This window comes from Lepisma saccharinum, chromosome 11 (genome assembly GCF_977018435.1).
Source record: "Lepisma saccharinum chromosome 11, izLepSacc3.1, whole genome shotgun sequence".
Taxonomy (NCBI): Eukaryota; Metazoa; Arthropoda; class Insecta; order Zygentoma; family Lepismatidae; genus Lepisma; species Lepisma saccharinum.
This window is the reverse complement of record NC_139239.1, coordinates 56,439,291-56,463,899: the sequence shown is the minus strand read 5'-3', so window position 1 is coordinate 56,463,899 and position 24,609 is coordinate 56,439,291. Positions and strand designations below refer to the sequence as shown.

The following is a 24,609-nucleotide window of genomic DNA, read 5'->3' as shown; positions in this document are numbered from 1 at the left end:
CCCCACACATGAGACACTGGGAAACGGTTACACAAGATGGCATCACCCTTACAGGAGTGCTTGAAGGTGAAGCAGCGAAGTGTCTTGAGATTTTTGTTGAGTGAAGGCGTGAAACCGGTAGAAATTGATCGCTGCATGACAGTTCAGTATGGTGACAACTGTATGAGTCGATCACAAGCGTACGAGTGGGCTGAGAAGTTCAAACAGGGCCGGTGTTGAAGATTCTCCACGTCCAGGTCGCTCTGTCACTGCAGTCACGGAAAGCAACATTGCTCAAGTGTAAGGCTTGATACGAGAGATGATTTGCCTCTCTTTCCCTGCTGTTACTTCATACGTACAATGCCCAAAGGTTATAATGTAAACAGTACCACCTACTCCAACCTTTTGTGCGAGAAACTGAAACCAGCCTTGTGCAGAGACGACGTGGTCTGTTGTCCACTGGTGCGCACTAAGTGGATCAATGAAGAATGATGATGAAGTCCAGTCAGCGGTGCATGAGTGGTTACACACGTGTCCAAAATATATTTTTTTTCCTGTTGAATCAGTGCCCTTATCAAGCGCTGGCATAGGTGCATTGAACTGGGTGGGGAGGGCTATGTTGAAACATAGTACTGTAGTTTCTTTTGGTTCTTGTAATAAATATTTGTGACAACATATTTCCGGTTATAAATTGAATGAGCCTGTTATGTATGTTTTGCTTATTGCATATGTATGCCTTCTTTGCGCTAGAATGTAGTTTTATGGATGCAATATAATTTATATTCCAGGTCTTGCATGTGCCATTCAACATAATTTTCTTAAGAAATGCTGTTTGTATGAGTGTGCATTCTCCACTGGTGAAGAAACAAAGCTGCTGATATATATTATGGCAGGCAGTCAAACAATACGTAATATGTAAGTAAAATAATTTTGGAATTAATGTTTAGAAACATTTTTCTAAAGGTTTCGGAGCAGGAAATGTTTATAGAGATAGGAATTGATCAAAGGTGTTCATAAGGTGATCAATGGAAGTTCTAGTTTCGAGTTTTTCACCAAATTTTCTCCATCATTTACATCACAGCATAATATTGAACTGAAATTGCATTGTTTGATCTTGCTCTCCTGATCTTAAATTGAAATAAATGTACAAAAAAAAAAAAATAATTATAAATTGCTCAGGGGATTGTCTGAATCAAAACCATCACCTGACCAAACAAAGTATTATTCTGTGTTATAATATTTGTCTTATTTTGCATCACCGTCTACCACTTTTGGCTAATTGCAGCTATGAGGATAAATGAAATCGATGAAGGGATATTCACCAACTCATGCCCAGACCAGGACTCGAACCTGGAACATTTCATGGAGAGATTGTGTGTCGACCACGGCAATTTCAGTTATTATTCACGGTGACCACCATGTGGTGATCATTAACCATTACCTTGAGGGTGATCAAATGTTCCGGTTTTCACCAAGAGGTCTTAGTGTGCTTAATTCTCCTGGTTTAAAACCCTGAAGTGAAATATATTAAATATTTCCTGAGTAATTTCATTCTATTATTGTCATAATCTGATAAATATAACAAATCGTGCAGTCAAAATTCTTTTCCTGCAAGATTAGGACCGTGGAATACTTGTGTTGTGTTTAACATTGTGCAAGAATGCAGCAATGGATCTAGGCTATATTTTACATAGAAATGTAAGAAAGAAAATGCAGGCTTCACGAGGACTCGAGACTGGCATACTGTGCCATTTTTCTACCAACCGAACTACTGAGTCAGCCTTAGGGCATCCTCATTTTTCAATCTTATTGTTGGGGTGTAAGGGGTGACCTTCCACCTAATAGACCCAATTGTCAACCTCACTTCCATGTAGTACACCCTGGACTGTTTTCGCAGACTAACGAGGCTCTGGCGACTGGCCCTATGACCAGTACAATTCTGTGTGTTGTCCTGTTTTCTTTGTCCTTATGTGTGCTGAGTGCCCCTTTAGAGCCTCAGCTTTTAATCTAAGTCAGGATGTTTTAAGATTTTAGTTATGCGACGTTACTTATTTGAAGGGGCTGGACCTCGTATAATGTGACAGGTGCAAAATAGCCTAAGTGCTGATGCACCCAAAAAATTTAAATTCAAATCAAATAAATCTTGTTGTTTTACCTATCAGTGCTAGATATCTGGGCTTGAGTCCTTTTGGAGCCTGCATTTTTCACTAACATTTCTACTTAGTACATATGTCTCCTATGTGTGCCAAATAGTAAGTTAATATCTAATTTTACTTTCATAATATGAAGTGAAAATTGTTTAGAATATTTGTAAACCCTTTTTGATTTTTGAGTAATGTAAATGTACTAAACCCACCAATATCTGCGCTCTTGGCATGGTTTTGCAGCTACTGAAATTAAAAGCATTGAACAGTAAGTGCTGGAACAAAGTATAAACTGATGTGCTCTATTCCCTCCCCCCCTGAACAATCAGGTAATAGTATGTGTACATTGTTTCTGATATGCATTAAAAATTATTATAAGAATAGTTGATATAATAAAGTTAATTTTATTATGTTATTGTAGCCACCTTCATCAGTCTGGAAAGAGAGATGGGAGATCGTTGAGGGAATCCCCAAACATGATGGAGTCTGGAGACTACGTGTACCTGTGCAGGGACATTGGATCTGCTGTTACGGACACACTATCCACTCTGTCTTTGGAATCTGAAAGTACAAGGTTTAATGATGCTAAACACGTTAATAAGAAGGAAAATTTTGATGCCTTTCCAAGGTAAGCCTTAGTTCATGTTGTAGACATTAATGCAAACATTGGAAGTTTTGCAGTTATGGTACATACATGCAAACATACACTTTTATTTACGTGTGTACATATATCGTTATGAAACCCAAGTGAACAATCTATTAGGCTTCCCCCACCCCACCAAAAAAAATGCATCAAAATCCCAGTGCTAGTAATAAGAATGCCAGAAAGTTTTTTTTCTTTCTAGTTTTGCCTTAACTTGTTTTCAAGCCCACTTTATGCAGAGAAAGGCTAATCACAACTGTACCTATGGTTTAAAGTGAGATCTGAACCATTATGTGTCTCCACTAGGCATTCAACCTGGGACCCCTTCATTACAAGGTGACAATTATACCAGCATGCCATCAGGAAAGCCCTTTTCAGTTTTGTAGTGCGGAAATGGTGTTCAGTTATACATGTATCTGTATTTAATTTGAAGAGAGAGATTCAGGGCTTGAAATGGACTGGTGTGGACCGGAAATGCATCCGTCTTGTCACAAATGACATCAAACTGATCCGTTTTGTTAAATCTTTTAGATATTTCACTACATTTTCTTTTCCGGTCTGAACTAAATTCTTAATACTCTTTATAATAGTACATGTTATAGCATTTATATAAGCTTCCCCTCTACGTGGAGATGCGTTATTGCCACGAGGGGCGCAGCACAGCATAATAGCGTCTATGTTGCCTTCACCTCTTGAGCCTTGTGGTTCTCTTTTTTACTGTTTTATTTGTTAATTATTATTATTTTTGATTTGATTTGATTTAATTTATTTTACTTCGCGTTTTGTGCCTCTTGGCTAATTTGCGAAGATGGGGATGAGTGATGAAATTGATGAATGGACATTCACAAACAACCAAGCCCGACCGGGATTCGAACCCGGGACCCTTGGCGTAGCAGCGCGATGTGCTAACCACTCGGCCACAGGGTCGGGCTTAATTATTATTATCTGTCGTGTCTTGTGGACTTGATTATTCTGACAGAGGTGTCCTCCTGCACAAGAAATTTACAGAAATTTGGGGACTCTTTTTATGGTCATAGTTTCGTGGCTATATAAATAAAGACCATTCTATTCTATTCTAATATCTAGACAACATTGAATGCAAACCTCATGAAGGTTTGCATGAATGCTCTGGAAGGAATTCTAAGCAGATGTAAGTTTTCAGAATTTGGAATAAAGCAGTTTTTTGAAAGGAGACTAAATTTGGAAAAGGGGAAAAAGTTTCTGAAGACTCTGTTCGATGTATTTTATATTATTTAGTACTTATTTGATACTTATGAAAACATTTTTATGTTAACTATTATCAATTGTAATACACCACGTAGTTTCACTAGTGGTTAATCTCATCAATAGTAATCAGAGAGAAACAAAAAACACCATGTTAATGAAAGTAATGCATTCTATTTCAAGAAAAATTCCATTCCCAGCCGTGGTGAGATATTTTTTAATGTTGGAGTTAGGTACTTCTACCTGTAAGTTATACACGAGGCTTGAATTCTGGTGCTTATATTTATTATTTGTCTTATTAATGCACTTTTTCAGTGAAATTAATGTTCTTTCATTTTCCAGATATGATGGTGTTTTAGGCAGACAAATATTGAGGAATGAAGTTCCTGTGGAACGTAGACTGGGAGGAAGCGGTCCATTAGACTACATCCCGTGGAAACCTATTTATGACACTGGGTCTTCTGGATGGGGTCGCAGTATTGCCAGTTCTCTATCTTGGTCAGATGTAAGTGTGTTTTAGTGATGTAAACATTATTTCAGTTCGTTTTTTTATAACATCTTAATCATGGTATCTACAAACTGGGAATTCTTTGGATTCCAAGATTTATCCCTTAAATGCTTTGCTGGGACAGTATTGATTATCTGGTATTTATTCCAATTTCAGATCGGGTCAGTTGTGTGCATGCAACTTTTGGATTATACTGGGTTTAATTAATGCACCTAGCATTTATGTTTGTATTGAAACATGAGCATTAAGGCTGCTAGAGTAACGATATGATATAATAGTGGCTGGGGAGAAACTTTATACTTTTCGAAATTGGGACTAAACTGATACCACTTTGAACCAATGCCGATGTCTTACTGATTCCCAGCAATATTGATGCTGATACTTTAAAATCTTAACAATTCAAGGTAGTTCAGAATATAATATATATATACAGGATGTTCCAAAATGAATATCGGGGTTTTAATTGAGTGTATATTCTATTACATATACAATACAGAAATGAAACATACCTTAAAAGGAAGGGTAACTCAAACAGTTTTTTTGTCACAAGTTACAAGTGTTCAATGTGGGATCTCCTTGTGACACGGCACACATCTAGTCTGTAGGCAATTTTTTCCCACACTGAAGCTAGCATGCCTGGTGTAACAGACTCCACAGTTGCATCAATCCTGCATCACAATTCAGGGAAGTCGGCAGGTAGCGGTTGCATGTATACGCTATCCTTTACATACCCCCACAAAAAGAAATCGCAGTAGGTGAGGTCGGGAGATCTTGGGGGCCATTGCAGAAGAGCCACGTCATCCTCACAATGACGACCGATCCATCGTTGGGGAAAAACAGCATTCAACCAATTCCGTACTTCACGATGAAAGTTAGGGGGCACGCCATCTTGTTGTCAGAAGATGTTCCTTTCTTGCTCACGATCCAGTTGAGGGTAGAACCATTGCTGGAGCATGTCCAAATAAGCAGTACCAGTGATAGTGTTTTCCACAAAGAAGAAAGGTCCATACACTTGTAGAGCACAAAAGACATTCACTTTTGGCGAATCCATCATGTGGTGCACTGTTTGGTGTGGATTTTCAGACCCCCAAATACGCACATTATGTGTATTCACTCGTCCACTAAGATGAAATGAGGCTTCATCACTAGAGATCACACGTGTAAGAAAATCATATTCCATGTCCAGCACATTTTCGCAGAAGTTGGCACGGGTCACATTATCTTCAGGCTTTAGGGCCTGTAACAGATGTAGACGGTACGGCCTCATGTGCAGTCTCTTTCATAACACCCTCCAAACAGTCGTGGACGGCATTGAGAGTTCTCGACTCGCCCGCCTTACAGATTTTCTGGGACTCCAACCGAAACTTGCTCTGACCTGTTCCACTTGCTCATTTGGTAGACTTGGTTTTCCGGAGCTCTTCCCTTTGCACAGGCATCCCGTATTCTTAAATTGGTTGTACCATCTTCGGATGTTGTTATCCGATGGGGAATCACATCCATATTCCCGCCGAGAAACACGTTGCACACCAATTGCTGAGTTACACCTTACTACTAGCGCCGTGCTGCGGCGGAGTTACAAAACATCACTTGCGAAGTACAAACAAAAACTGTTTGAGTTACCTTTCCTTTTAAGGTATGTTTCATTTCTGTAATGTATATGTAATAGAAGATACACTTCATTGAAACTCCGATATTCATTTTGGAACATCCTGTATATATATATATATAAATAAATCAAAGAAGGTAAAAGGAAACACTCACCGAACAGTAGAAAAATTCAAAATTTTCGCTAATTTCATAGCATCATCGGTGTTCCAATGGAACTATGCCATTGCTTTAAAATATCATAATTCCACATCAGATAATAATTTAATCACCTAATTTATTTGTATCCACAATGTTATTGCCAAAATAATGATTTTTTTTTTTAATTTGCACAATTTCCAGGATATTTAAACTCTGCAAAAGTACAATGTAGCATTTTTGCCGTTTCCATGAATCACCCAGACTCTGTAAAAATATTGACTGTCATCTGTGATTAAATTCCAACCTATACATGCCAAAACCGGTACCACTGGTATCTACCTCAGCTCAGCTCTAAGTTCTACTCAATTAAAAACAGATTACTATTATTTCACTTTATTTTTTTCCTTCAGGAATTTGAGCAAGAAACCACTCAAAAAGTTCAAACATTGTTGGATCAGATGGAGGGTATGTTATATGAGGAGCACCCTTATGATGTACCAGAACAGATGACTGAGGAATGTCAGCAATGGAAAAGCAGATTCCCTCACTTCAGGTACTGTAGTACATTTATAAATTCCTTGATTTAACTCCATCATCAAAAGCAAGGGATAACTAAATAATATTACCTAATTACAAATTAAATAAAGTAAAAAATGTTTCAACTGTACTTCTGGATGATTAACGATAATGTACTTTCTCTTCCAGTATACTTTTTAACAGTGCTTATGAACCTGAAACACCAAGTGAAAATTTTGCATGTTTCGTTTGTAATTATATTAAGTGTCTTTTTCACCGGGAGAGGTTGTTGAGCCTAGTTACTTAAACATGCAAATTACAAAATAACACCATTTGAGTATATGGTGGAACGTCAATTTTACATTTTTAGGGGACCAGGCTAATAAAACTTAAAATGTGATTTTCCCTTCAAATTTCGTCCACCTTTGTAGGTGGTTTGCAGCATATTGCTAGACTTTGGTACTTATCATGCTTTTTATATATTATATTCAGGATGTCTCAAAAGTAATAGCGCAAACTGACACAGGTGAAAGTACACAATAATCACACATTCGCGATTATCTCGAAAACGTCTCGTTTGCAGACCCATGTTTACTGAGGCTTTTTTGCTTCTATTATCGTGTACTTTCACCTGTGTCAGTTTCTGCTATTACTTAATGAGACACTTTGTGTGTGTGTGTGTGTGTGTGTGTGTGTGTGTGTGTGTGTGTGTGTGTGTGTGTGTGTGTGTGTGTGTGTGTGTGTGTGTGTGTGTGTGTGTGTGTGTGTGTGTGTGTGTGTGTGTGTGTGTGTGTGTGTGTGTGTGTGTGTGTGTGTGTGTGTGTGTGTGTGTGTGTGTGTGTGTGTGTGTGTGTGTGTGTGTGTGTGTGTGTGTGTGTGTGTGTGTGTGTGTGTGTGTGTGTGTGTGTGTGTGTGTGTGTGTGTGTGTGTGTGTGTGTGTGTGTGTGTGTGTGTGTGTGTGTGTGTGTGTGTGTGTGTGTGTGTGTGTGTGTGTGTGTGTGTGTGTGTGTGTGTGTGTGTGTGTGTGTGTGTGTGTGTGTGTGTGTGTGTGTGTGTGTGTGTGTGTGTGTGTGTGTGTGTGTGTGTGTGTGTGTGTGTGTGTGTGTGTGTGTGTGTGTGTGTGTGTGTGTGTGTGTGTGTGTGTGTGTGTGTGTGTGTATATATGTATGTACACACACATACAACACACATCCTCACCTGCAACATCTGTGGTGATTTTTACCTGGGGGAAACATCAACGGCCCTCAACCTCCGCATCAATAACCACCGCTCCTCCACCCACAACCTTGACTTCACTGTCGCCGTCCACACCAACCACCACAACATCAGTTTCAACGACTGCTTCCGGGTAGCGATCATCCACCTCCTACCCCAACCAGCCAACACCTCTGTTCGCAAAAGATGGGAGAGGGCCTATATATCGGCCATGAGTGCAACCACTCCACCTGGCCTGAACAAGGCCACCCAGTAATGCCCAACCCTCACCCACCCTCCCGCCCTCCCTCCCAACTCATCCTACACACTCACAGTTTACGACGAGCCTGGTGACGAAACAGTGTTTTTTTCGTTCTACGCACCGCTTCTTCTTCAATGGGGACCTGGCAACTCTGCAGGACCCCAACTTCCGGTTCCGTCTTCTGTTTCTTCTCACACCGATGATGCTATAAATTAGCGAAAATTTTGTATTTTCCTACTGTCCGGTGAGTGTTTCCTTTTACCTTATTTGATTTTTACTTAGCCCTTTTGGCCCTCCTTGCTTTTATCCATTATTATCCACTTTTGGTATGAATCCTTTCACGTATAACTCCTATCAACTGAACCGCCTGCGATCTCTTATTGTTTCCTACACCAAAGCTACGTCCCATGCACGCTTCCTGCACTCATGTTTGATATTAGGCCTAACACCCAAAAGCCTCACACCCAAACTGCCATTTTCCGCCATGCCCCCAAGCATAAAACCCACGATTTTCCCACTAGCGAGAAATTTCGCTATTGAACTGACCCACGCCATGTACCGATCCCAGCTAAATCGCGCCCGAGAACTGTCTATTTCTATTCAATCCCTTACCAAAATCCTGTTGCTGACCCCAGGTAACCACCATCACAAAATAGACTCCTTCTGGCACACCGCCCATTCCATTGCCAGTGATCTTAACACTAAACACCTCCAAAAACTCTCCAATCTCTGCCGTCAAGCTTTTCAGACTGGCTGCACCCTTCCCCTTCCACTGCCACCCAATTTCAGTCCCACACCAACATGCCCGCTATTACCCGACCCCCCTCTACCATTGCCCACCCCTCCCACACCACCACAGACCCCCCCTGAAAACCAAAACTGCACTCCCATACATCGCACCTTGGGAAACAACCAGTCCACGGACAAACCCACCCCTACCAGATCCATGACCACTAATGACCCTAACCCACTCAAAAACAACCAGACTGTACTCAATTTATCCAGCCATAAACTGAGCACTGATGAAATAGCTGTTTTATCCAAAGGCCTCACCTTCTCCCCCACAACTCCCCCCAACCAATTCCGCCTACTTTTTGACATACACACATTTGCTCGCAGCCTCCGATGGCAACATTTCTGGGCCAAAAATCCCTCACTCCAAACTACTACCAGTGAAACCCACCCGAGCCTCCTTCAATTTAGCCCCCCCTCCTCCCAAGATCCACCCCCCCTGCCCACCAACCACCCCTTGGAAAGATACATCACTGCCGTCATTTCCACCACCTCTGACAGCTCATTCTTAAACAACTTTCACAACCAACCTAACCTCAATCCCCCCCAACAGAAAGCTCTCAGAGACCTCCGCAACAACCACAACATCAAAATCCTCCCAGCTGACAAGGGGTCCACCACGGTGGTCTTGAACTCTCAAGACTACCTGGCGGAAGCCAACCGCCAGCTGGCTGACCCCTCCACCTACAAACCCACCACAGTTGACCTATCCGCCGAACACCTCACCAAAATCCGGGACTTCATCCACACCCGCGGCCCACCTGAAGGCCTAACAGCTCGTACCACCGCCATGTTAATACCCGACAATCCCCGCACCCCCACCTTCTATCTATTGCCCAAAATCCACAAACCTGGCAACCCTGGCAGACCCATTGTGTCCAGCTATAACTCACCTACAGAACGAATCTCAGCCTTTGTTGACTCCCATCTCCAGCCTCTTGTGAAAGCTCTGCCCTCCTACCTCCGTGACACCAACCACTTCCTCCAGAAAATCAGCACCCTCCCGCCATTGCCCCCAAATACCATCCTTGCCACCATTGATGTCACTTCCCTCTACACCAACATACCTCACTCCCATGGCCTCCGCTCCATAGAATTCTATCTCAATAGCAGACCCAAACCTCACAACCCCAGCACCAACTTCCTGACCCACCTAGCCCACCTTGTCCTCACTTGTAACAACTTCACCTTCGAAAACCAAAATTTCCTACAGATCCGAGGTACAGCCATGGGTACCAGAATGGCCCCATCCTATGCAAACCTCTTCATGGGCCAACTTGAGCAAGAGTTTTTGGCTACCCAACCCCTCCAACCCCTCCTCTGGCTCCGCTTCATCGACGACATCTTCATGCTCTGGACACATGGAGAACCATCCTTGTCAGCCTTCCTGGACCAACTTAACCACTTCCGTTCCCTAAAATTCACCTGGACACACTCCCCCAACCATATCACCTTCCTGGATGTGGACGTGCACATCGAGGGAGGACACCTGACTACCTCCATCCACATAAAACCCACCAACCACATGCAATACCTACACTTCTCCAGCTCCCACCCGTTCCACACCAAAAAAGCAATTCCATTCTCTCTGGCCCTCAGGGGACAGCACCTGAACACTTCACCCACCTCCCGCCAGAATTATAACCTCCGCCTACACCAGGCCCTGGTTAACCGTGGATATCCCTCCATCCTGGTCACCAAGCAAATATCACGAGCTGCCTCACATACCACTACCACCAAGAAACCTGCTGCCACCAACCCACCTGCACTCATCACCCAATATCATCCCCACCTCAACAAAATCAGGCACACACTGCACTCTCTTCTCCCAATCCTCCACAGTGATCCCGAAACCAAAAACATATTTCCCGACAAACCCAGGGTGGTTTTCAAACACCCCCCTAACCTCCAAAACATCCTGGTCCACAACACTCCTTAACCACACATCCAACACCCCCCTGCCCATAAATGCAACCAACCTAGGTGCAAGACCTGTCCCATCCTTATCACTTCTCACACCCTCCAGGTGCACACGGCCACTGGCAAATTTACCCTCCATCCCAAAGGGACCTGCCATGCCTCAAACCTTATCTACATCCTCACCTGCAACATCTGTGGTGATTTTTACCTGGGGGAAACATCAACGGCCCTCAACCTCCGCATCAATAACCACCGCTCCTCCACCCACAACCTTGACTTCACTGTCGCCGTCCACACCAACCACCACAACATCAGTTTCAACGACTGCTTCCGGGTAGCGATCATCCACCTCCTACCCCAACCAGCCAACACCTCTGTTCGCAAAAGATGGGAGAGGGCCTATATATCGGCCATGAGTGCAACCACTCCACCTGGCCTGAACAAGGCCACCCAGTAATGCCCAACCCTCACCCACCCTCCCACCCTCCCTCCCAACTCATCCTACACACTCACAGTTTACGACGAGCCTGGTGACGAAACAGTGTTTTTTTCGTTCTACGCACCGCTTCTTCTTCAATGGGGACCTGGCAACTCTGCAGGACCCCAACTTCCGGTTCCGTCTTCTGTTTCTTCTCACACCGATGATGCTATAAATTAGCGAAAATTTTGTATTTTCCTACTGTCCGGTGAGTGTTTCCTTTTACCTTATTTGGAGGGCCAAAAGGGCTAAGTAAAAATCAAATAAGGTAAAAGGAAACACTCACCGGACAGTAGGAAAATTCAAAATTTTCGCTAATTTATAGCATCATCGGTGTGAGAAGAAACAGAAGACGGAACCGGAAGTTGGGGTCCTGCAGAGTTGCCAGGTCCCCATTGAAGAAGAAGCGGTGCGTAGAACGAAAAAAACACTGTTTCGTCACCAGGCTCGTCGTAAACTGTGAGTGTGTAGGATGAGTTGGGAGGGAGGGTGGTGAGGGTTGGGCATTACTGGGTGGCCTTGTTCAGGCCAGGTGGAGTGGTTGCACTCATGGCCGATATATAGGCCCTCTCCCATCTTTTGCGAACAGAGGTGTTGGCTGGTTGGGGTAGGAGGTGGATGATCGCTACCCGGAAGCAGTCGTTGAAACTGATGTGGTGGTTGGTGTGGACGGCGACAGTGAAGTCCAGGTTGTGGGTGGAGGAGCGGTGGTTATTGATGCGGAGGTTGAGGGCCGTTGATGTTTCCCCCAGGTAAAAATCACCACAGATGTTGCAGGTGAGGATGTAGACAAGGTTTGAGGCATGGCAGGTCCCTTTGGGATGGAGGGTAAATTTGCCAGTGGCCGTGTGCACCTGGAGGGTGTGAGAAGTGATGAGGATGGGACAGGTCTTGCACCTGGGTCGGTTGCATTTATGGGTAGGGGGGTGTTGGATGTGTGGTTAAGGAGTGTTGTGGCCAGGATGTTTTGGAGGTTAGGGGGGCGTTTGAAAACCACCCTGGGTTTGTCGGGAAATATGTTTTTGGTTTCGGGATCACTGTGGAGGATTGGGAGAAGAGAGTGCAGTGTGTGCCTGATTTTGTTGAGGTGGGGATGATATTGGGTGATGAGTGCAAGTGGGTTGGTGGCAGCAGGTTTCTTGGTGGTAGTGGTATGTGAGGCAGCTCGTGATATTTGCTTGGTGACCAGGATGGAGGGATATCCACGGTTAACCAGGGCCTGGTGTAGGCGGAGGTTATAATTCTGGCGGGAGGTGGGTGAAGTGTTCAGGTGCTGTCCCCTGAGGGCCAGAGAGAATGGAATTGCTTTTTTGGTGTGGAACGGGTGGGAGCTGGAGAAGTGTAGGTATTGCATGTGGTTGGTGGGTTTTATGTGGATGGAGGTAGTCAGGTGTCCTCCCTCGATGTGCACGTCCACATCCAGGAAGGTGATATGGTTGGGGGAGTGTGTCCAGGTGAATTTTAGGGAACGGAAGTGGTTAAGTTGGTCCAGGAAGGCTGACAAGGATGGTTCTCCATGTGTCCAGAGCATGAAGATGTCGTCGATGAAGCGGAGCCAGAGGAGGGGTTGGAGGGGTTGGGTAGCCAAAAACTCTTGCTCAAGTTGGCCCATGATATTTACATATATATATATATATATACACAAATAATGAAGGAGACAGTAAACACTTACCACACGAATAGAAATAATTCAATATTTCGCGATCTGAGTCGCATTTTCAAGAAGGTAGATAAAAGATCGACGACACTGTGAGTAGAGGCACGGAATACTGACCGTAGCGTCTCTACGGTCAGTGTTGCCAGAAACAGTTGAAAGGAAACACGAAATACTTTAGCCAGTGTTTACTGTAAGGTGGGTGGGTAGTTTCGGGGAGGAGAGGAAAGAGTTACTGGTTACTTTACATGGTTGTAGAATCCAAACAGTACTACATTTAAGATTTTTTATTCACTTTGGTTTATTATGGAGGGCCTAAAGGGCTCTCCAAATAGGACATATTAAGTAAAATTAAATTTTCTAATTGTATTTTTTTGAGAAGGGATACCAAAATTTCCATTTCCACAAGAGCCGAATTCTTTTCAATAAAGAACAAGACAAACGTCCTTCTGTCTAGGGTAAGTAGTTTTCCCTCATTCTAGAATTTCAGGTGGCAGAGGTTATCATCCGCTACAGGCAGTAGCGTGCACTGAGGAGTAGCTAGTCTAGCAGAGATAGATCAATCAATCTCATATCTCTAATTATTTTCAAATCACAATATTTATTGTCTTGTTGAAGCCACAGTATAGCCCTTTCTTTCTTGCTCTGGTTCGGATTTAAGATTATTTGTTTTAATTGGGATTAAACATACCCTTCCGATTGACCGATGAAAGATAGCTATGAACCTACGTACTCGACCCCCATAGGTACGTGGTACACCATACATCAAGTAGTTTAATTACTAGACTATAAAGTTCACTGGATAGGATTGGATGACAGTTTATTTAACAAAACTTCAATTTAGTATTAGAACAATAATATTATATATACATAAACTGTCATTAACAATTATGACCTCAACGATAACATTAATATATATATGAAGATAATTTTCAATAGTTATCCTTAACTAATAATTGACTTTCTCTCCTTTTGCTGACTATTTAATTGGTATCATTATTCATCCATGTTTACCTGATTACCTAAGAGAATATTTCTTTGTTAAATTTCCACCTTTTCCTACTTGTCTGTAATGACGATCACTCGGTAAAGATCAACAAGCAAATTAATATAATACTACGAACAACTCTACAAAATTAAATAAAATAATATTAAACTAATTCCCTACGAAAGAAATGAAATTAAACCATCACCACTACGTTCGTCTAAGTCCCCTGTTGACCTCTCCCGTCACGTCGAGTGCCCTGTTGGATTGTGATTTTGAACGTGTGTCGGTTCAGGATTCTTACATCCAACCGGCAAAATGAATGACGTAACCTGTGATCAGTGCCATCTATTGGCTTTTACCTTAACCATACCTTCTTTCATTCAGAGAGAGAGAAACCAAAATCTTACACAGGCTATAACAGTTCACATACAACACCTCTTTTTCACGCACTTCTTGTCCCTCGGTGAGATCTGTGGGCAAGACTGGAAGGAGCTAGTCTAGCTCGGTTTTTTCCGCCTCACCAGTTTCAGGTAGAAACGGCCGCGAGAAGAAAAAGGGAAGGTTTCTGCCTCTACTTCCCTTGCCCCCTCACCCCCCTCTGCAATGGTTGAAAGGTCGTGGTTTATGGTACCTCGGTCTATCTCCTGTAGGAACAGATAGGGAATTGGTTTCCCTTCGATTCCTTTATATATCCTCTGAAGAGCTCAGGGAAGAAACTTCTGCAGTACTATGTTCTCTGTATTTACACCACAAATTTATATATGTTTATAATATGTATGTATAATGTGGGATGTAAAAATATTAGTTTCATTATTTATGAAATGGGAACGTATTATGTGTAGACAAAAATACTTGGAAATGTTTTGCTTTCTTTTATTATTTTCAAATTCGGAATTTATAACAAATAGTTGCTCACACACTATTTTGCTCTCGTCTTAGTAATGTTTTATTTAAATATACTAATCTCTTGGCCTCCAGTTAAATAAATGAGTAAGCTAAACGGTCATAAATACTGATGTATTTATTTGGACAAGAGAATGCACGTTCTTATTGTTGGCTTGATTTATTTTACTTCGCTTTTCTGGCCACCTTTGGTTATCGCAGAAATGAGGATGAATGATGATATGATGAAAGAACCTTACAAAGAACATTCATGTACAGGCTGGAATTTGAACCCATGACGAGCGTGAATTCTTGTTCCTGTGTTGTACTCTGCAGTAAATAATGGAGTTATTTGGATTGAAAAAATGTCTCCCAGAATTTAAGAAGCCAAATGAATATTATTGAAGAAACTACAAAAAGGTATATTTTGTTACCAGTTTATCCCCTTTTAATATATTGGAATTTTTACCACATCCTATCACTTTCTTCTAGCTGTATAGATTTAATCGCGATAAGTAGCTAATGAGCTTATGGAAGTCATGAGGAACAATCGTGAACAGAGAACTCTGGGCTCCTGATTTTGCAGTACCCTGCAGATGCACTGGGAAGAAATTATTTGTATTTTTTTAAAACTTTTCTCTTCCATCGCTTTACCTAATTTCTGCCATGACGATGAACGTAGATTCAATTAAACGGGGGAAGGGTGGATACAAGAGAAACTCATGCACAGGCCAGGGCTTGAACCCAGATTCTTCAGTAATGACATCGTGAGATGGAGGAATTAAGGAAATCAAGCAATGATTTTTTTTTTCAAAGAACATTAATCATGTACAAAGATGGTGTTTCAAAAATCCACTTGAAAAATACCACTGAGGAAAAATGCAGTTTGCTTTACAGATACCCACGTATCTGAATGCTTAGCGCTTTTCTCTCGTCTTTGTTGTCGGCAGTTGTCCGTGGGGGAGTGGTTATCACAGTGCATCACAGTACAGGTTCTGGGTTCAAACCCCGAACTGTGCATGGGTGTTCTTTGTGTGTGTCCCTTCATCAATTTTATCGGTTATCATCAACACGATTTATCAAATGTGGCAAAAAGCGGCGCTAAGTTACAAAAATCAAATCATTGATTGATTTGGTTTATTTTACTTTGCTTTTCTGCCACTTTTGGATAATTGCGTAGATGATACGATAAAATTGATGAAGGGACACACACAAAGAACACCCGTGGACAGGCCGGGATTCGAACTCGGGATTTCTGGCTTAGCAGTCAAATCAAATATTTTTGATTTTCGAAATTGGAGGAGTTACATGTAGTCATTCCTCAATTTGCAATCTTTTCCCACCTTTGACGTTCTTTTTTTTTTAGGAATACTGGGCTATTGAACCCCATCAACCCCCCATTGGGCATGCCACTGATTGCTACCACAAGTGTCAATGCCACTGGCTACAGGTTAAGAGAACTCAATGTAGATGTCACAGAAAATGTATACAGGTGCTAAATACTAATAAAACACATAAGTAGGGTATTGCATGGACATGCAGCGTAAATAAAAATATGAGATACTGTATTTACCTATCTTTCTGTTTCTGTAGAATTGTGGGGTCTAGCATTCTACCACGGAGGAGAGCTGAGTCTCATACACTTAGTAGTTCAGATGAAGAGTGTGAAGAAAATGTAAGAAAGCATAGGTAAGTAGGTGGAGCCACTTACAGTTAGTTTTTACTTGGCAGTGATTTGTTTATTAATTTTCCCAATAAAGTACTAACTAATTATTAGGAGATTAATATTAATATAACTTCTGGAATTGAATGGTTGGATTTCACGAGATAATTATGAATGACATAATGTTTCATCCTCTGAAAATAATTTTATTAGATTCAGTAATTGTGTTTTATTTAATGTATGACTTCTTCATATTGGTTTTAAATACTGAGTTAAGTACAAGAAGAGGTCACTAGTTTTCACACTAAAATTACAGCAACGCAAGTCGTTCGTTGCTTGAAGATCGTCCAATTTTGTATGCAGCACGTCATGTCACTGCAGTGTAAAACATTGCCATTGATTTGGCTCTGCCAAGTAACATGTGTTGCATGTTGATTTTCACTTCGTTGTGATATCTTTCCTGCAGGTGTCTCTAGCATGACTGATTTATAAAACGAAATATGCTAATTGATTAACCTGTGATTCAGTTCTGATTGTCTTAAATCTAAAATTTTGTTGATTTGTTCTATTTACACTGATACAAGGAGTTTTAAGTACTGATCAGTAAATTGTCACGGTTGATTTCATTCTTTTGTTGTTTGTGTCTAGCCAAATCCCAACACACATTTCAGTTCCCAGTAGTGTGAAACAATAATAATAATAATAAATGTGAAATTGCTTTAATTTTTTTATTCAGCAGCAAAGAGTTTACGGCTCATTTTGAGTAGAACACAATATTGTCATTTTTAAAACAAAATATTTATTTTTATAAAGCTGTGTTTAAATGCATTTTGGGTGGGAGGTTCCCGATGAAGATGGCAGACTAATTGGGAGCCATCTCTACTGTGTTGACTATCGCTAGCCATTCTGGGTTCAGTTTAAGCCCCATGTCACGATTGCAATTATTCTTTTCTATATGAATAGCTTTTGCTTTCTTCATAACAAGGCTATCCAGCTCGGTTGGTAGAGCATTTGGATACCGTACAGAAGATCCAGGTTTGAATCCCGGAGCAGGTTATCTGGACTACGATTTTTTCCAGTCATTTCCCTGTTTCTGCCTGGCTCTGAGGTCCACCAGCATCATGTGAATGGTTACGTGGGGCAACTCTGGAGGGTAAAGATGGCCAGTTGTGATGCTGATCCAACTATGGCCAAGATCATGAATATGTGGAGCTGTATACCTCCAAATCACCCCATATGTCTTCATGGCATGTGTGCATAGGCACAGAGGTACCTTTACTTACTAGATGAATGACCTCTATTTGACATAGTGTCATTTAGCTGTAGTAGTGGTGCCAGAAAAGAATTGGGGAGCTTGATTAATGTGCTTTAAGGATCTGCTCTCCTCTGACACTATTACTGCTTAACCGAAACCTTAACTGCCCTAGTTATTAATTATTTTTATATAAAATTAACAGTATCTAAAACACAGACCACTTTCCTGACTTTCTCTACTACAATACACAAACAGTAGTGTCTACACCAACTTGCATGCATGGCACTTCAATGATAAAAAATTAAATTCCCACCAAGATTTCCTGTGCCAGTGCAAGCATGTTCATATGGACACATTAGGCATTTCTTGTAGTAGCAATTCATGTTGAGCGATATATCGTCCAGATGATATATCACAATATTGAAAAGCTATATCATCCAGGCAGTATCAACTAGATGATATATCATCATGATATTTTCATGATATATATCATTTCAGTAATAATCGTCACAATATTTTAGTGATATATATTATGTCAGCGATATATCGTCACGATATTTGGTGATATATATTGTGGAGATGATATATTGCCGATAACACAATATAGAAAAATATCGTATCATCTGTGACGATATATCGTAATATCAAATTTCTGATATTGTCCATCCCCTAGTAACAAATTACTTCAACACTAGGAATTTTTGCTTTCGTCTAATCACAATTTGAATTTAATTAATTCATGTTCGAGGAATGAGAATGCTGTCACAAATTAATACACTGGAATGAAGTGCTTTATCTGTGAAACTACTTATCAATGGTTTCCATTACTTTCAGGGATAAGTAGTTTTGCTGATCAAGTAAGTACTTAATTCCAGTATATTAATTAATTAGATTTCACATCTTAATCTTACAAGTGTTATGTCTTAAGAATAATGAATCTCACTTCCTTTTATTACAGGTGTAGTATACCATATAGTGCAAGAGTCCAATCTCCTTCCTTAACTGCAGATGGAACAACAAATGCAATACACGATGATGATGATGATGTGTGTGCTAGTAGTGCTAGTAGCAGTAGTGATGACGATGATGAAGATTCTGACATTAAGGAAGAAATGATCGCAAGCCATGGGCATTATGATGAAAATGCCTGCACAAGCAGAGGCCTGCAGCTGACACAGTCGTCCAACGGGAACGTGGCAAGAAGGATATCCGGTTCATCTTCCAATGAGTTTCAAGACTACTTAAGGCGTAGCGTGCTGGACCAGTTACTCGGTTACGTGTGGTCAGAAGTGGTCGTGCAGCTGAAGCCAGTGTTAAACTTGTACAGTGATCACGTCATTCAGGAAACATCACAGTATTATTCACTATCTCGTGGTGCAAGCCGTCAGGGTGGGCATTCTAGGCTTCATAGCATATCGTCCTCCTTGACGGACTTGGATGGGCTTTTGCAGGTGTCTCCAAAGACATTGCAGACAAGGACAAAGAGTTTCACTCGCGATGATCATAGTGTGAAATTGAAGCAGAGACGGGGAAGTGTGGATTCCGGGGACTCTTTGTCAAGTCTAGGCTCCCAGCAAGCAGTGAAAATACCCCACTCCCTTGGTTCTCAGGCAACAGACCATCTCTTAGCACCTAAACCAACCAACCAAACGAAAAGCCCACAGAAGAAAGGTTCTGGTGACAGAAGAAGCCTTGGACAGTTAGAAGCTAGAAGAGTGGTTAAGGAGGATAGGTAAGCAGTGGCAATTTTATATACTTTTTTTTAAAATGGGTGGGAGGGTGCCCTTTTTTGAATCCACTCTGCAACCCAAATTTTATTTTCTCCTGCTTTATGCATTTTACTTTTCTGATCCCATTGTAGTAAAGTGTTACATATTTTTCTACCATATTATGACCTCAATCAATGATGATGCCTGAGGAGATGCTTTTTGGTCACATCCCTGTTGACCTTCCTACCTCCCTCCTCCAGAAATCTACATAATTGCTTTTTTATCCCAAATATGCATTTAGGTGGCCATATTTAATGTGATTGCTTCACCATACCTTTCCATGGTCTCTTGAAAAGTAGATAATCATGATCCTATTTTATGTGGGTAGTGCATCAAAATTTTAGAAGTTTTAGAGTCATAATTGGATATTATCTATTGTATACTGTTTCTACCATAACACTATATTTTGATAGAATTTTTTACATCTTTTTTCCACCTCTGTAGGCTAATTGTGGTGACAAGGGTGAAATAATGGTTAAATGAAATAGATCAAGGTATACTCACAAAGTGACACCTATGCTCATGCCAGGACTTGAATGTGGAGCCGTTGGCAATGAGATCGTGAGTGCATGGTTGTGGCTAGTTTTGAGAGAATACCTTTTCTCTTGTCTGCAGATGAATTATTTTTGTGACAAGCTAAGAGTTGTCTGGTCGAAATGCAGTATTCCTATTATGAAAAAATAATATTCATTTAAATTGCAAGAAAAAAGATCATTGTCACAATCATTCAGGCAACTAAAATAGTTATTCTTGGCATGAATCTTGGAAATCATCCTCATTGAACTCTTAGCACTCTTGGAATGTTAGTCATGTAGTGAAGCAGGAAATGTACTGGTTCTGATGTACTCACCAATTTCCTAAACAGATTCTGATACCAGTTTTGATGATTCCAATGTACATGATTACATAAGTGAAAAACCAATCTCCAGAATGCCAGAAATGATTGTGCTATAAAATTTTATTGTGTGTTAGTCATAACATCTCAGCTTGACACTGGTTCATGTGTTTTCATGTATTGTAATGTCCGCTTCCTTCCCCTGATCTTCACATCCTTTTACCTTTGAGCTCCCTCCTTCAACACCTCTTGGTGCATTAAGAGTAGGTTAACATCACTGGAACTTTATAAAGGAGTCATATGTGTGATATGTTTCCTTCCCTAGGTCAAACAACAACGCAGTAAAAACAATATACGTGTAAAACTCTAATAGCCAGTACCTTGTTTATGGCGTTGGTTGTTAATTTAATCTTTGGAGGTGATCAATACAGATTATTTTATGCTTCTTCTATTTCGTGCGTACAATTGTTCCACAGATGCAATATTCAAAATCCAATCAATTCTCTAATGTATCAAATGCATGCTTGACATCCTGTACGTAATAATATTCCAATCAGAACAGCAACCTCCTAGCAGAATAGGCAATACGATGCAAAACTGTTCTAATGGAAAATTGGGAATTTCATACACTAAATGCTACTTTTTTACTCCTCATATCCATTAATGTAGTCTTGTCATGAATGGTGTCAACACTCTAAATTCAGAGAAAATCTCTGCCCATTGAGCAGCGATTACTCTCGGACACAAAGATCCTTCTTCTCTTACAATCTGGTCTGATATTGCACTTTGGTTACCTAAAACCAACACTTTTATAGAAGCTCAGTTGGTAATACACCCCTTTCCAGACCTGAAAATTTCCATTGCAGTGGCTCCTTCTTTCAAATGAGAACTCTCCCCTCCAACTGAGTAGCTTAGCATAGGGAAATCTAATATTCAGCAAAGCATAATCAAACAAGAACTTACAAACACATATTATCATGCATGCATAAAAACATATATTGAATCCTTACACTTAATTTCTGCACACCTGATTGCCATTCAGCTTGCAATTAAACAATAATGATCAGTCCTTATCTTTACAATAAACAAGAAAGAAATATGTATTCTGATTTTAATTTTTACATAGTAATATCAAAACTTTTACATGATTAGTGTAAATAATACACAAGTTCAAAGTTTCCAAATGGAACTACCCCTGAACTTACAAACCCACATTTGTTGAGTATTTCCTTACAAGCTAACAATAGAACACTATAATGTATTAAGTATGTCCTCGTATTATAAAACTTTTGAATGTAAGAAATCTTGATATGAGAATGAATGTTTTTATCTACTCTAATACCAGTTAGGGTATGCTAATATTAATACATCAGAATTTGGCCATGAAACTATCTAGTTAAGTATGATGTGTGTAACCAATCGAGAATAATGTATACAGATGGGTCTGCAGTTGCTAGCATGATGATAAAATTGTAAAGTTTTGAAAATATGAAAAAGTTTTCACCTGTTTCGCTTTTAATTTAATTGTTCTCTGTTAGCAAGTTGGAATTTACTGCATAATTGTATTATTTTTGTATTTGTATTTTGATGGTATTTTTGGCTTTTTGTTGGGACTTGTAGTTGCAAATGCTTTAATGTATTTTACCCCTCAATCAGATCTGGATTTCGAACTTCAAAGTCTGCCCACCAGTCAGCCCCAAGTTCACCACCTAATTGGTCCAGGCATGTAACTCTTCCACCTATAGAAACCATAGACTGGAGCAATAGACAGGATGTAAGTTTTGGGAAAATAGGCATATGTATGTAAAGAAATATGAGAAAATATGCAGGGTGTCTCCGTGTGGTACCAACAAGGTTTCACAGCTCACTGAGGAAATGAAGGCAAACAATTGTTCTTGTGCTAGTTGAGGGCTTGTTTCGATAGCGTGGGCTCTTGAAAAATGGCATTTTATATCCTGTATGTATGCAACTGTGCTATGCAAACTCTTGGTTGCCATTGGTACTGTTTTGAAAATGAAAACACTTTGTACAACGTGGACAGGCTGCATTACAGTGCAGACAAGGCCTGCACCACCATGGAATATGAATACCTGTGGATGACAAAACTTGCAAATTCTTCATTTAATTCAAAAGCATAACATAAGATAAGTGATACATGTTTGTGTATGTTGGTAAATGCATAAATTAAGTTAACATATTGGCCATAAGCTTCACCCTAGTGATATCTCTACAGATATGATATAATTTACATAGTTTGGTTTGATTTGAGTTTTGTTTTAAGTCCACTTTTATGCACAGATAGGCTAATTGGGACTGGACCTGTGGGATCTGAAGCACTATGTGCTTCCACCGGGTATTAATTTACATAGCATCACAAAAATAAAGTGGTAGTGGCAACCATGAATATGTGCTGCTTGCTTGAATACATACAGAGAGGAAAATGTAATTTCATGAAGTAAAGTTCACCTTGATGACTTCTGCATGCTGTGATACATTTGTTGATGTAGTTCAACAGCCTGTTAATTAGTATATTATGTGTACTGTAGTTATATTCATATTACTATTTAGATATTTCAAAGTAAATATTCAGCACAGCCTTTTTGACTGCATTTCATCTAATAGAAGACATCATTAGGTAGATGATAATAAAAGATAGCAACTTTGCTTTGCACATCAATGCAATACAATCCTATATATCAACAATTTCAGTTCGCTTCTTCAGGTCACTTGTGAAGAAAACAGAAGACACCCCCATGTTGATAAAAATCTAAGATGGGTAAAATAGTCGGTCAAAGGGTGGTTAAAAACTGTTAAAGAGCAGGTAAAAATATAAATGTGATATTAGGAAGGCTGAGAACCGACAATTTTACGCACTATCTATGTAGTAGCTAGAAGCCACAACACATGTGTGTATGTATCCCCTCAACTAAAGCACATAGCTGGACCCTGTGGCCGAGTGGTTAGCACATCGTGCTGCGACGCCAAGGATCCCGGGGTGGAGGCACAAAGTGGTTCAGATTCCACTTTAAACTGTAGGTCCAGTCCCGATTAGCCTTAATGTGCACAAAGTGGACTTAAAACACCAACTCACACCAAACCAAAACCAAATTGTAATAGATGAAAATTTTGTCGGTGGTGGGGAGGGACATAATTGCAACTGGTGGGGCCACTGCTTTCCCTGCCCCCCCCCCCTCCCCCCATAACGATGTTTCTACCTGTGGGCCTGTATGTAACGCCACTGATTGTGGATAAAAGTGAGTGCCAGCCTTCTCATTAACATGGTAAGAAACAATATTTTAATAAATAAGCAACAAGTTTTATAATTTTACTTTAAGAAAAGTATTTACAAGTTTTAAACTCTCTTTAAGAAATATAATCCTCTGTATGCTGCAGGGAAATTAAAAAAAATAATTTCATTTTACATATACATATCTTAACGTTTTTGTAAACCAAGAAACAATCATAAAAAATTCAATCCAAACTTGGTAGCTTGCCGTGTATTTTCAAATGTGGAAGGTAGCTCAATGGCTCGGGGAGTTTGGAGACCTCTGCTTTACAACAAAGAATTTGTATGTGTGATTCTTATATATGAAAACTAGCTCGTGCAGCAGAACTAATGCATGTGAATGCACATTTTCTCAAAGATGTGAAAAATGTGTCACAGTAGAAGGACATTTCCGTTTTTTGTGACAAAAGTACATGATTACTTGTAAATATGAAATATTTAAATTAAAATGAATCGATGCCATGAGAAAATCTGGTGAACTTGGTGAAATACGGGATAATAATCCATTGATATGCCAAGTTGAGTTTTTACCTTTTACCAATATGACAGTGTATGGCGTAAGCTTTGGTATAAATATTTAGTTACATCATACATAGTTGATACCCTTGAGACATGTACAGTGCTGAAGAACTATATAGTGGAACCTCGATTTTAGAGGTTAAAGATTTGATAAATTACCGGGTGTTTCATAAGTAATTGAGGGGTTACAAAAATTTATTACAAGTAAACTATTAAACTTACGTTAATGAAATCAATCCAGAACGATCGAGGAATGCAAACAGTTTGTGCGTATATGTTTTGTTAAGCTAAGAGTTCATATCCCTGCCACTAGGCGACACTCAAATCACCCACATCACTCACAGTGTTTTGT

The 24,609-nt window shown here is 40.3% G+C and overlaps 1 protein-coding gene across 2 annotated transcripts in view; it reads left to right on the top strand.

Annotated features, from left to right (window-relative positions):
* Nucleotides 1–24,609, top strand: part of LOC145994814 (uncharacterized) — a 42,392-nt gene that overhangs the window by 1,649 nt on the left and 16,134 nt on the right. For both annotated transcript variants that reach the window (XM_083131131.1, XM_083131130.1), the window contains exons 2-8: nt 768–894; nt 2,545–2,751; nt 4,333–4,495; nt 6,655–6,797; nt 16,524–16,619; nt 18,807–19,580; nt 22,109–22,226. In XM_083131131.1, coding sequence (XP_082987257.1) covers nt 866–894; nt 2,545–2,751; nt 4,333–4,495; nt 6,655–6,797; nt 16,524–16,619; nt 18,807–19,580; nt 22,109–22,226 — 1,530 coding nt within the window. In that variant the 5' untranslated portion in view covers nt 768–865. The remainder of the gene's footprint in view (nt 1–767; nt 895–2,544; nt 2,752–4,332; nt 4,496–6,654; nt 6,798–16,523; nt 16,620–18,806; nt 19,581–22,108; nt 22,227–24,609) is intronic.